Raw genomic sequence first — 13,953 nt, 5'->3', positions numbered from 1 at the left:
AACAAGAGAAAAAAATGGCTTGGCCACCCTACTACTACTTGTGGGGACTCATTTTGTAGCTCATGAATTAAATAAAGTTTTCACGCTCTCATTTTCGTGAAAATTGAAAATTTGATTTTTCCCCCAGTAGAGTTAACACAGGGATGGCGGCCATTTTGAATTTCAAGTGCTGGTAAATATCAGGAAATTTGTTTCTTTCGTACCAAATTTTGCACAATGGCCCCTTTCTTTCTTGATATCGAAAGGGAATGTCAAAAGTTCCTTGTGGAAAATTAGATTAGAAGATTAAGTCTTTAAATTTTGAGGCACAAACTACCTTAAATTTGAGATGCATTTTAGTACAAACGAGTACATCATATGAGCAGGCGATGGTGGTGATTTTATGTCAACGGAAAACAGTATTGGAAGCTGAATTTCCTGAAAGTAAATGTACGCTGCTGAACTGACTTGATGTGAAAAAAAGGTTGCAAATAGTTTGTATGATAATATTGATACGCAGATAATAATGCATACACTAGGAAATACACACACTCTTCTGCTTCGTATAATAATATTTTGAAAACAATTACAGAAACGAATATTTCTTTCTTTCTTTGATGTCAGGAATTTCATGATCAAGAGACCAGCTCATCAATTTGTCTGTTCCAAAATAATTTAATACTTTGATGACTTCATTAATTGTTGAACTTATCCATTCAGTGTCAAAAGAGTTAATACATGAAAATATTATGAATAAAACCCCAACTTCATGACAGAGCCAGGACAACTAAGAGTGGGCTTTCAAGTATGTGTAATTGTCGTCATTATTTCTTCCATCTCTCATACATGTCTCCGACACAAGATGTCTATATTTACATTATATGCAGGATATATGTTTTTAAGATATAACAATGATTAGCCATTTTATAATTATTTTTACATTTTTGAGAACTTCCTCTTCATCGTGGTGGTCACACTTGTCATATATAACTTCAAGAAATATGTTCCAACACTTGGACAATCCTGGTGTTGAGCTTCTTATTTCCAAGGATTATGTCTTGGGTGACAAGCTACTTACGGTAACAGAACAGAACGTTTTTTTCATGCAATACTGATAATCATCCTGCAGAGGTTTTCACACATGGTAATCAAAGTTTTTGTGCATGAGAGCTGCAACGATCATTAATCCGACGGATGTAACTGTTCTGCCACCTGAAAAGAAATCATCATTTCTCCCTCGGCATTCCATTCATCATCATCATCATCATCATAATCATCGCCAATATTACCATAGAACAAGTCAGGCTTTCCCTGGTATTTCATGATACAGTCCAATAATTCCTATTCCTTAAACAAAGCCGCTCCTCTCCTGATCACAATGATTGCGATCTAATGATTACTAGCATTGCTTAATTTCCTCTTGTTTATGGTGCTAAATTTTCTCTTGTTCATAGTTTATCCGTAACATTGGAATAATTTCTTCTTCCTCGTCTTCATCATCATGCTGCGAACATCAGAAGATAATCGCTCAAGTCGCTGACCAAGTCTAACAAAGAGCTCGCATATGAACCTTCTTTGTTCCTCCTTGTACCATCAACAGCAGTGGAACAATACAGAAATCACTGGTCTGTCCCCAGGTGGTGCAAGTTAATAGTCTGGGCAGGATCCCTGCTTCAATGTTAACCACACACAGGATATTCTCTATATTTGAGCCATGTCCTTCTTAGCTGTAAATGCCATTGAATTATGACACAATTGTTGGATGAAATCCTTTCAATGTTCACAGAAAAAAGCAACCATTACAAAAATCCGGTGCAAAAATCGTGCGGTGTACTGTACATTTAACATGAGTAAAAACAATACCACCACGCTGAGACATTGATAAATCCATCTACATTTAAAAATACTGATGATAGGGCAGTTATCCCATTAGTCAATACATAGATACAGGGTTCATATATCCTTGACACAGTTTCTTCTTTGATTAAATCTGTTCCTCCAGGACATATACGAGGTTAAAATATATCTAAATCTCAGAAGATAGCAAACAACAGGAAACACTGAAGCATCATGATGTATCATGATTTCGATCCTTCGACGTAGATTTGAATCCTCAGGAATCTGAATTATGTTGAGGTGAGGGCTGAGGCGACTCCTGTTGGAGGTGATACTGCTGTTGCTGTGGCTGCATCAGTGACTGTTGAAACTGCATCTGTTGGGCAGGATTCTGCATTCCCATGTTGTCTTGCTGTTGGTTGATCTGTTGGCCTGGCATCTGGGGTATGCCAGGGAGTAAATTGGTGATTGAGAGGGTGAGGAGGAGGGAAGGGGGAAGAGAGAGAGAGAGAGAGAGAGAGAGAGAGAGAGAGAGAGAGAGAGAGAGAGAGACAGAATGAGCAAGTGGGTGACACCAAAAGAGAATTTTTTTTTCTTTTGTTTTTGAACAGATTTTTCAGTAAATTACCATTTGACAGATGACAGACACACATTTGACACAATAACATCTTAATGCTGAGTGAGATCATTGAGATGGCGGTTTCACAAAAGGGAGCTGCATGTATGCTCCTATTTCAAAAATAAATACCACATAAAATGCCAAATGGCAGTACAAAATAGGCAGAAACTGAAGATTTTTAAGGATGCTGATTCTTGCATTTCCAGACATTTTATACACAAGATTTTGACTTTAATAGTAAAACCTCCGTACCAAGTCTTACTTACCATTACACAATAAACCATGAATATGCATTTAACAAATAGCCTGAAAGTATCTGACACAAAATTTGTTGGAGTTGCGCACTGGTCTGAAGAGAAACGTGTGCTTGTTTGGTATCTTTTGAAATAGACACAAAAAGAAATCAATGAGTGATTGACTGGTTACAGTTATATCAAATGATCACTGGTGCAATGTACAGTGGTGTGGGGAAGCAGAATAACAGTACATTCCAGTACATTGCAACTGATCACTTTACCGAGAGAAGAGGCTAGCACATACCTGGATGGGATAGGGAGACGCCGCGAAAGTTACCTGGCCGGCGCCCGGTACAGCCATGCCCGGCATGTTACCACCAAGGGCTGAAGCACTCTGAAGTTGATTGGGAGACTGCTGTGGCAGCATCATCAGGCCACCCATGGGGAATCCTGACATGCCGAGGGAAGTTGACATTAACGGAAACATTGGGTTCTGATGCTGGAAACGAAATTGCAGATATCATTATTTGTACCAAAGGTGTGCAAGACCTTGATGCTAAAATCCGGTTGGTGTGGCAAAACAGAATGGTAATGATGATAGGTGAACAACTCTGACATGGTACTTCCTGCTGTTATTACCAATTATATATATAGTTTGGTGTTGTTATCTGTAACAGTTTGGTCTGTATTTGTCTGTAACGCTGTTTACATTATGATCTGAACCAGGGTGTAGTTAACTGCATCAGCTTTATGCGAATAACCCTTTCACCACCGTGGTTTGGTCTCAACCCATTGTTATCAATGGCGATGGTGGACCCGTTTACAGGGAATTGGGGTGAACAGGAGAGCTACCCCTATATATAGGGGTTTAGGCCTGAAAGGGTTAAAGCTTGTATCTATGTGGATGTACTTTACCATAAGAAAAGAGAATGTTGCTGACAAGTAAGAAATGGGCACACTCTAATATACCTGTAACTGCGAGTGCTGTCCAGCTTGTGTCAGAAACTGCTGCTGTGACTGGAGCTGTTGCTGCTGCTGCTGCACGTTGTTCTGTTGCTGCGCAAACTGCTGCATCAGCATGGGATTGTGTTGGGCCATCATCTGCCGCGCCATCAGCAACTGCGACTGCACCTGGTGCAGCTCCTCCTGCTGTTTCAGGATCATCTCCTGGAGTTTCTGGTGCTTCATGACCAGCTGTTCCTGTAGTTTGAACTGGATGGCTGTCAGGTGGTCGGGGGGAATATGCCTTCCTGGCTGCAGGTGGAAATAAACACACAAAGGAAACGGACATCAGAAAACCATGGAATTGACTGACCTACAGCTCTCTTTCCATATTAATCCAGGTGAAGTTTGCTAACAATTGGCATGAACTTGTCAGTCTTACCTTTTATGTAGCATTTTAAATCACAGTTTAAATCAAAATTTTCTCTTTTATGATTTCACTCTCTCATACATGGTACTTTTGATATGTTTGTAATACTTGAATGAGAGAGCTACCTTTTCAATAAAATCATTTTAGAATCAGAATGCTCTTTATTTCACCTCTTTTCTTATTCCACCTTCTTTTTACTACTGAAATTTCCTTGCCAAGAACAAGACATGACTTTATTTATTTCAAATCATCTTTGTTAGCTATGTCCTGTATCCAACTGCACAACAAAAACCTGTGTTAAGCAAGATTTGAGCAGAAGAACACATAAAAGCAAAAAACAGCCGTGCATTACATACATCAGAAAGCATTGACTTGTCATCAGCTGAGCTCACTTCCATCTGCGCTATCTGCTGTGAACTGGGGAGGTTCACACTGTGCTGATGTGATATAGCCATGCTTGGCATGAACAAGGACTGGACATGAGACTTTGACGACGGCTCCTCCTCCCTCCCTGATGATCCACTCATATCCTCACATTCTGACTGGCCTGTTGACAAAACACAGTGAACAATGTTAGAAATAGCCTGTAGAGACTACGGATTTCACTGGCCTTTTTTTGCTCCTTTTGATATATGCAGAAAATATGAAACGTTTCACAGTTACTGGCAATAGGTTTAAAACATGACTTTATAAACTCATTATTTTCGTAAATGTAAGGGGACTAGACATTTCAGCCAAAAATCTGTCAAAAAAATGGAGAGATTTTCATCATCGAATAGTGCATTGATATATTAAATCACTGTTGTGCAGTTCATCAATTATTTTTTATGCATAATTTTCTGTATTCCTGGATTTCCCTATGTAAAAGATGTAATTTGAATATTTCTAAATCCCAAAGTTGTCAAGTTGGAATCGTCAAGATTCATTTTCAGTCAAATGATGATATGTCGCCCTGACAGAGTAACCATTGAATCCTATGGAGCATGCGACGTTCGACATACTAGGCATGTAATTAGAAGTATCTTGTATATATACTTCTCAAATGTCTTTCTCTGAAAGCCATTAAAAACATAGTTGGTGAATTGGCTTATTACAAATTGTTCAAAAACGGTGTTTTTATTTCACTAAAGACATGCTAGCTGACACTAATTATCTATTGGAACCACGGTAATAAGTAGCTGCTCAGACAGTATTCCCTAAACGTCCCTTCAACATTTTCAGCTAATTTACATATTTTTTTTCCTTTTCTCGCTTTTTTCTCAATTCTTCGGGGAAATGAAGGATCTCCAAGGAAACCTTTATCAGAGAAGTTTTGCAACAGATGGTTTATATTAATCTATGTCATGAAACCCTTGAGTGAAGCCTTACACCATTTGACCGAGCTTACATTAAGAAATAATGAGATTTAGATATGAACAAAGTGGTCTGCGACGGCACAGATTTGCTGATGTAACCATCAACCTTTATCATGACAAGTCCATACGTTATCATCAGGTCGGGTTGGCTAAAAAAAGTGAGGCACAACATGTCCCCTATGAATCATTTCACATTTACATTTTACATTTACATTTTTTTACATTGTACATTTGAAGGCCTCTGAAAACAGGTACTGAAGACACGATTTTTCTCAGACCATAAATCTGCTATTAGCATGCCATGCCAAGCAAGTGAAAATATGTATAGGTATTGCCTCAACACCACTTTACACTGGTTTGGTAGATGGGAAAGTGACGGACCTGGCATAATAACAGTTAAGCATACAGATATTTGATCTGCTTGCAGTTTTGTTTTTGAACTCTTCAAAGACCTCTCTTCAAATACATCTCTCTTTAAAGATATTAACCCTTTTCCTGCCAGACAGTATCACTTCCCATTTGCCAAGTCAGTATAAAGCGGTATTGAGCCAAAACATGATGTATTTTCGCCCACTTGGTTTTGTCTGTTATAGCATCTTTAGTCCATAAAAATCAAGTGTACAGTATTTATGTTTTCAACAGCCTTCAAATGTACAGTATTATGTTAAAATACACCATATGGAATATGTTGTGCTTCACTAATTTTTAACCATCTTGACCTGATGGTGAAATATGGACTTGGCAGGAAAAGGGTTAAAATACTCACTGTATCCAGTGACAACTCTCCAATCACCCTTATTCCGTGACTGGGGCATTTCTGCCGACGTACTGATGGCAGGAGTTGCCCGGTTTTTCTCGGAGTCCGTGCTGGAGACCACAGGAGGCGATGACACACACTCAGATGAGCTTTCTTCCTGCCGGAATGAATCTGATGCCGTCATGTCATCGCTCATTTGGATCTCCTTGTCCGAGAGGATCCCAAGCTCTCTCTGCATTTCCGCTCTGACATCTGCATAACTGTGAATGAATGGCCGACAAGCAATAAATCTATCAAGCGATTTTTCTTTTTTTTTATCATTTGTGCCAGAATTCAGTGTTTTCGTTCAGGGTGGTACCCTGGTAAATTTTACTGGGGCTCACTGTACTGGATGTTCCCTTTGAATCCTATTAAGTGGACAACAGACTGGGGTAAAACGGCTCCAAAACTGTTTAACTGTGCACCAAACTCAGAGCAAAACCACAGAAATTTCACTCATTATCCTTCTCGTCAGTGTAAACCAGTTATCAGAGATATGCTTAATGTACATATCCACACAAATTGTGATTCACAGATCTCTAATGAGCTTTCTCTTTGCCATTATGCAGTACAGTGTAGTTTTTTACGGTTTTGTAGACACTTATTAACTTACTGGTTGATACACGCTTCATGACAGAAGCAATGTTCAAACTAAACATCCATGGAGACTCTGTGCAGATAAAGTGTGGCAATGAAGTCTGCATCCAAACTAGGAATGCTTCAGTGGGGAATCATACCAAAACAAAAACGACTTCTCAACTCTACATGGTGCACATTACAAAGTCCTGATAATCTGCAATACCGATAACCTACCTGACAACTTTGTGGTTGCAGACGATGAATTCTGGTTTGGAGTTCCACTGGTTGTAGGATATGTAGTACCTTGTCTGCAGCCAGATCCACTCTTGACCCTTGGTCAGAAACCGATGGTAACATGAGGTCCCCTCACCAGTTTGCATCACTGTCAATAGTAATCATCAAAACTAAGTAAAATATCCGAGTCGCCACTTTTACCAACAATGACAGACAAATAGTGGTCTCAAAAATACTCAACATCTCTTAGAAATCCCTTTCCTTGGACTATTTCGTGCCAATTGTGCATGGACATTTTCACCTAGAGTTTTGAAGCAAATGGATCTCTACCAATGTTTTCTGATCAAAGGGACCTGGGTAATAATATTGCTACCTGCTGCAGTGTCCTGATTTGTACCTGTTGCAGTGTCCCGATCTGTCAAAGTAAATCATTTGCGAAGATGGCAAACAATTTGAATGCATAACTGCACTACCATCTGGTTATGTTTTCCCGTCTCCATCAAATCTCTGCTTTCAGGTAATCGTACACAAAAATAAACTGAACTTACATGCTTCGTGGCATTTTGCAAGTTTTTCCAAATCGTCTTGATGATAATAATCATACCCAGAGGTACCTAACACCTCAAATGGCAAATATCCAATTATAGGTGGTCCCCTAGAAGAAAAGACGAGTGTGGTCAGCATTTGCTCCCTGCAACGTAACCCTTTCACCACAATGGTTTGAACCAAGCCCATTGTTTTCAATGGTGATTGGGGATCAGTTTACACGAAATGGGGTGAACATGTTCATACTAAGTTACCGGTACTATACTACTCTCAAATGTTATGATCTGGTCATGAGATTACAAAACCTTACTATTCAAGTGGAATGGCTAGCTCATTCATCCCCAAATACTTGGCAAAAATTTTTTATTTCTCCAAAGGTAAAAAATACCGCAATTATACGGTGTCGCTATAAATTTGATCAGAATTGGTATATACCAGTATGGGTTACCAATGATCAACAATAAATGTTGTTTCTATCTGTTCAGTGGAGGAAAATTCTACGTTGATGTTATGGCAATGATTTCTGCACAGTACAACCAGAAAAACAACAAGAAATATTTAAACCAGAAAAACAAGAATGACAAAAGTAATTAAGGTCTAACTTTAGGTACTGAAGGTCAACTTTAGCAACATGCATAGCAGAAACAAGCCCCTCTTAGTTTAGTATAAACGGTCTTCCCCATCTACTGTCTATGGTTGCAGCTGGTCTGTTAATATGTAACAGTTCATAAACAATGACAGGAAATGAGTCAAGATCAGTGGAGTTGGCCTGTTTCTCACTGGTATGCCTCCTGCACATTTGCAGGATTTCACTTTTTCTTACCTCATTTGCACATTTTTGACACTGATGTGTTCATTTGAACAAATTCACATCTCAACCCCTGCATCTACCTGTACACCAAATACTGAGATGGTAGTTTTGGCGGTATGGGAGCCTTTGTGTGTGACGGACATACATCTGCACATACCCACAAATATACAGACATACAGACATGCAAATCAGATGCAAATGACTGATTCAGCTTATACGATAACCTCACATTGGTACACCAAATGTGAGCTAATAATATACTAGTATAATCACTGTTCCACTCTGAGCTTATAATATTACAAATATTTCTAAGAAACTGAGCCCTTCTTCATTGTGTCCACCGCAGTCAATGATCTCAAAGTGTCCAGGGTGAAGTTTTGAACTTTCATCCTTGCACGACAAAAGACAAAATATTCTTCTTTCCTGTATGTCACAGCAAGAGCCAAAATGGGTTGCCGCATTCACACTTCAATAAATATTCCGTAATAGGAAAACTGAAAAAAGTGACATGTTTATTGTTTCGATTAAAGGTCACTGATTATTGACAATTCCATTGATATATCCCAATTCACACATAAGACTACTACAAGTTTATCAAGTGGCACAAACCCCCTTAACTTCAAACACATCTAGAGACAGAGGCTGTGTATTAAACATGCCCACAGTCACACAGATGATCTTAATATTTGATTATAGTCACAGCAAATTACATTTTTTTAGGAATCGTATTCTTAGGGTAAGCGTGGATAAATCTGCTGTTAGGTTTCAGTTTACAGAGAGTGAGGACACATGCAGTGTCCTCCCTGGGGCATTCCATGTTTATTTTCAGTGAGACAGTTACTTTGTTTTGCCTTGTGCTTCAGTAACCTGTTGCCAGAGATGGTCATTTAACTTTATTGATTGAGTCGAGTTGACTTGAACACAGACAATTTGTCAATTTGATTTCCACACGGACAATAGGAAGACAGGTAAACAGTTTACCCTCTATGCAAATATGACGCACCATGACAAAAACACATTGCTTACGATGCAAGTAAATTAAATGTGATGATATAGGACTACGATGCAAAGAAAGTTCCACAATTCCTAAAATTCCACTATCGATTTATGACATGCACACATTGATATACAAGGCAAGCATGAGACATGACACGGACTGTGCTATCTGTTTTTGAACAATCTCACATCACAGATGTTGTTCAAGTCACTGATCTTTAAGTCTAGTTTTTTGTAGTTGTTGTTTATAGCATGCAGTGTGTTGTGCTAGGTTGAACCGTGCTCTTGACAATCAACCTGAAAGAGAATGAAAGCTCGGCAAGGGCATGGGGTACGGCTATTTCCCTTCAGCTGGGATCAAAGAAAACCAACACGCAGAAGTCACGTTTCCTCAGAGTAAAGCGTTGATTTACCTGTGATCCAAGAATAAAAATTTCCAGTCCAGACTGTGCCTGGATATGAACTCATTTCCAAAGTACGACACCACCGCAAACTCAGTTCCAAGTTGAGCATGTTGCAGTCTGACCGTGCAGGCAAACACGTACGGACTGCCACTTGCTAAACTGTCAACATCAAATGCTTCTGCAGAAGAGAGAGAGAGAGAGAGAGAGAGAGAGAGAGAGAGAGAGTGAAAGACAGCTGGCAGTACTTTCAGAATATTATCACAACATGCAAGTCAGAAATCCATGGTATATCCTTTCAACTAATTGGTCACGTACTCTTTGCAAGATATCAAAGTGACTTCCTGCTTGCACATCAACAAATGGAATTTCACCTTTTAAACGAATTATTAAAAGTACTCCAAAGAATTGTACTGATATAATCTCTTTGAAGGAGTTGACTCAGTCTCTGAATTTCTTCACAGTAAAAGTATTATCTTCAAGTCTATTCGCTGAAATACAATATTTACAAGATTGAATCTCTCTAACATGAACCACTGCCATACCTTGTACTAGGTTTATGAAAAGGCAGTTAATTTATTGAATTTTAAACATGCATTGCTATTTAAACAAACAAAACGTAATCATGCTCAAAAACTAGCCACTTTACTGAATTTAAAGTTTGAGATTAACTTGAGAGAATGCTTTTGCCCGGAGTAAACTCTTCCTGAAAATTTACCTATTTAAAGGCGTAGCCTCCCTTTAAATGGGCGCGAAGCTATGGCAGCGTTCATTGTTGAAGTGGACACCAAACAGGCAACACGCTGGCACACGCTCCAGAAAATGACACTTTTTAGTTTTTTCCGGCCGCAAAAATGCAGACAGACTGCCAAGCAGTCAGAGCAAAGCTGTTGCTGATTGAACTCTTTGGTTATATTCAAATTCTAACGTGACTGCAAGACGATTTTTTAGGAAATTCGCGCGTTGGTGGTGGGGAATCAATGACCATTGGCGATTTGAACCGACCGTCAATCAAACGCTTGTATAAACTCTGTTAGCAGGATTAACAAAAGGTGAAAAAGGTTGGGATCAGTTTGTGTAATTAACGTTATAGAAATCAAACATCGTACTGGCCAAGTGTTTGACTGGGAGGAGAACTCCACTAATGCGAGAACCTGGGGTTGAAAATTTCAGCTTTAATACCCAAAGAAAAAAGAAACTGCATAGGATGTAAGTTTCCAAATACAAGAGCTTTCATTTTGAATGTCACCAGCTCAAGCTATGCATGTGTTGAATCTTGTGGAAGACTGCAGTACACGCCATCGCCAAAACAGCAGTACTTTCACTGTTACACTTGTAAAATCAAAGCACCATGTTAGGAAGATGTCTATGACTTCAACAAAGTTACAGAGGTCTCAAGCTTTCAAAGTTAAACAGATTTCATATCACTCTGTGATGAGTTGACAGAAACTGATCAAGCCCAATCAAATAATCTTGAGAGCTCTTTCATAAAAGTGACAGAGCTCTCAAGATTTCAGTGTTGAACAGGTTTGATATCACTGTCAAATACTGTACAAACATGCTGGCCATCTAGTATTTGACTGCCATCTTGGTTTCATTTCAAACATGCAGTGAATAAATGCCTCTGTACAGTATCTGATAGAAAATAAATGTACTTCCGAGAAGCAAATGAGAGCATAAACCCTGTGGAAGTATAACAGAATTGTAATGTTAAATCTATGCCAACATAATGACTTAGTGTGTATCCAATGGAGCCCATTGCTAAGAAGTTAAATATAACAGTTCAATAAACAAGCCTTATAAGGAACCAACACAACATCAGAATCTATCTTAATTTCAAGTAACAGCAATTATCCAATCTGAGTAAAAATGCTTAAAGGGGAAGTTCACCAAGGATGATTTTTACATATGTGGTAGCTCAGTGGTCAATTACCCAGGAAAAAGTATTTTCACCATTTACAACTCGCAAGATTTTTTACAAAAACGATAAAAATAGTACAGGAATTTGCCCATGTAATTTGAATCATGGGAAAAAAGCTCCAAGCTTAGAGCTTGCATAATGTGATATGGAAGGGACCATCTCCGGACGGGCATGGCTCCCACATTGTCCACTCACAGTAACACAGTAGTAAACAGCAACACAAAATTTGACAGCGGACAGTTTATTATAAGTGAATCATCGTTTATGCAAGGATACTCAGTATAAACAAAAGTTATGTAAATAAGCACAGTCTTGTTTAAGCATGGGTGAGTGGACAATGCCATACCCATGGGAAAATGGTCCCTTCCATATCACATTATGCAAGCTCCAAGCTTGGCGCTTTTTCCCATGATTCAAATTACATGGGCAACTTCCTGTGCTATTTCTATCAGTTTTTGTAAAAAATCTTGCGAAATATAATGGCGAAAATAACTTTTCTGGGGTAAGTGACCACAAAGCTAGCACATATGTAAAAATCATCCTTGGTGAACTTCCCCTTTAATATAAATATCCCAATAGAACACTCAAAGGCTTCCTACCATCAACTCTTCTTGTAAAGCTCCCATTGATCTGTACTGGCTCATAGACGGGGTTTTCGCATGGATTTCCAGAGGACCTCACCATGTGGCACTTAAATTGAAATCTCTTGCTGAGAATGTCTGTTCCACAGTCAACCAAAGTGCGGTCTGCCAGGGCCAGAATTTTATACATCTCCGGTCTGTCATCTTCGTGAACCAACTCGTATATGGTGCTATTTTGGTATTCATTCTTAAATTACAAAGGTAAGGGAGAATAAAGTTTTATTATTATTATTATTATTATTATTATTATTATTATTACAAGTTTAGGGGCTATAAGTATTATATAGAAATCTAATAACAGTTCATTGAAGCTGTGTTGGAATCTGAAAAAGAGGTGTTGTTTATTTAATTTTGTCAATCGTGTGACTTCCAATTGTTGTATGTGCAGCGCAGAATTATGCATCATAAGCTTACTGTTCGGAGAGACGGGGATATCATTAACCCAAGGGGTAATGCTTGTCAGAAAAGTGACATTAAGCAGCAGTTTAAGCGATACCAGCAGGCCTAGACTTTTTTACTTTTGTGCGAACTTTATGGATACACGTTCAATCAGTTAAATTTAATTTTGTTTTTAGTTTAATTGTCTTCCATCAAAACACACGACTATGAAAAAGATTTCCAACATAGATCAACAATCTCTCTCTCTCTCTCTCTCTCTCTCTCTCTCTCTCTCTCTCTCTCTCTCTCTCTCTCTGTGCAGAGAAATTTCTTTTCTGCGACCACCGAACCTCGTACGCGTAATATTGGCATTGCAGAATAAACATTTTTTTGCATCTCGCATGTTTCGCCCTGCCAGTGTAGTCTTGCAGAGACCCTGCGATTCGCGTTCTTCACTGTTGGAACACGCGCAATTCACGCACACGCCCTCTAGAGAGCATGCGCAATTGAGTCTATGTGCGCGTGTCAGTAAAGCTCGTGCTATCGTGTCGTTGAACAGTTGAATGTTGACAGAAACTGGAATTACTGCAGAGAATACTTTTCTGGATATCACATGTGAGTGTTAAGGTACCAAGTAGGACGTTCAGGAAATCCTTTTAGAAAGTTCAAGCCGCCTGTGGCCATTTTGTGGAGTATAAGCTTATTTATAAGCTTACGTAACTGCAGCGTATTTCTACTGTACATACTACATTGCCGGAACATATTCGATGGGATTTTGTGTTTCACGTCGTTCAATCATTCAGATGGAAATGCCGTCCTTCTCCAAACTTCGTAAAAAACAGGGTGACAGACTTTGGAATGCTAACTCTTGTATACAATGACGTAATTTAATGAGAAGACATTTGTATTTGAGCACGGCTACAGTTTTGGATTCGAGAACTCACATAAACAGTCAGTTATATTCTCAACAATCGAGAGGGTGAGTCGAACTTTTTCCTATGTCCATGTAGCACTTGTGCAAAAATAAGTGAATCCACAGGCCTTTGGCGAATCAATAAATGCGTTTTTCACCAAGCTGAAAGGTGGAAAGATTAATCATTTTTGGCGCATGTCAATAGTTTGATATGACTATCGCCTTTTACAACAAGTCATCGTTGATGACACAGTCCCCGCTTGTCCATTTTGTTATAATCTTTGGTGTCTAGGTAGCTGTGGTCTACGTAGCTGTGGATGACATTGATGCAACGGGTGCA

General features: G+C 39.0%; 1 protein-coding gene across 2 annotated transcripts in view; it reads right to left on the bottom strand.

Annotated features, from left to right (window-relative positions):
* Positions 1-639: 639 nt before the first annotated feature.
* The window catches only part of LOC139131329 (circadian locomoter output cycles protein kaput-like), a 68,351-nt gene continuing 55,037 nt past the window's right edge, over positions 640-13,953 (bottom strand). For both annotated transcript variants that reach the window (XM_070697338.1, XM_070697339.1), the window contains exons 5-13: positions 12,281-12,509; positions 9,773-9,941; positions 7,555-7,661; positions 7,007-7,154; positions 6,164-6,414; positions 4,399-4,589; positions 3,640-3,924; positions 2,975-3,169; positions 640-2,254 (exon numbers count right to left, since the gene is read on the bottom strand). In XM_070697338.1, the coding sequence (XP_070553439.1) occupies positions 2,093-2,254; positions 2,975-3,169; positions 3,640-3,924; positions 4,399-4,589; positions 6,164-6,414; positions 7,007-7,154; positions 7,555-7,661; positions 9,773-9,941; positions 12,281-12,509 (1,737 nt within the window). In that variant the 3' untranslated portion in view covers positions 640-2,092. The remainder of the gene's footprint in view (positions 2,255-2,974; positions 3,170-3,639; positions 3,925-4,398; positions 4,590-6,163; positions 6,415-7,006; positions 7,155-7,554; positions 7,662-9,772; positions 9,942-12,280; positions 12,510-13,953) is intronic.

This window comes from Ptychodera flava, chromosome 4 (assembly GCF_041260155.1).
Source record: "Ptychodera flava strain L36383 chromosome 4, AS_Pfla_20210202, whole genome shotgun sequence".
NCBI classification, from domain to species: domain Eukaryota; kingdom Metazoa; phylum Hemichordata; class Enteropneusta; family Ptychoderidae; genus Ptychodera; species Ptychodera flava.
The sequence above is the reverse complement of the archived record's forward strand: the minus strand, read 5'-3'. Positions and strand labels throughout refer to the sequence as shown.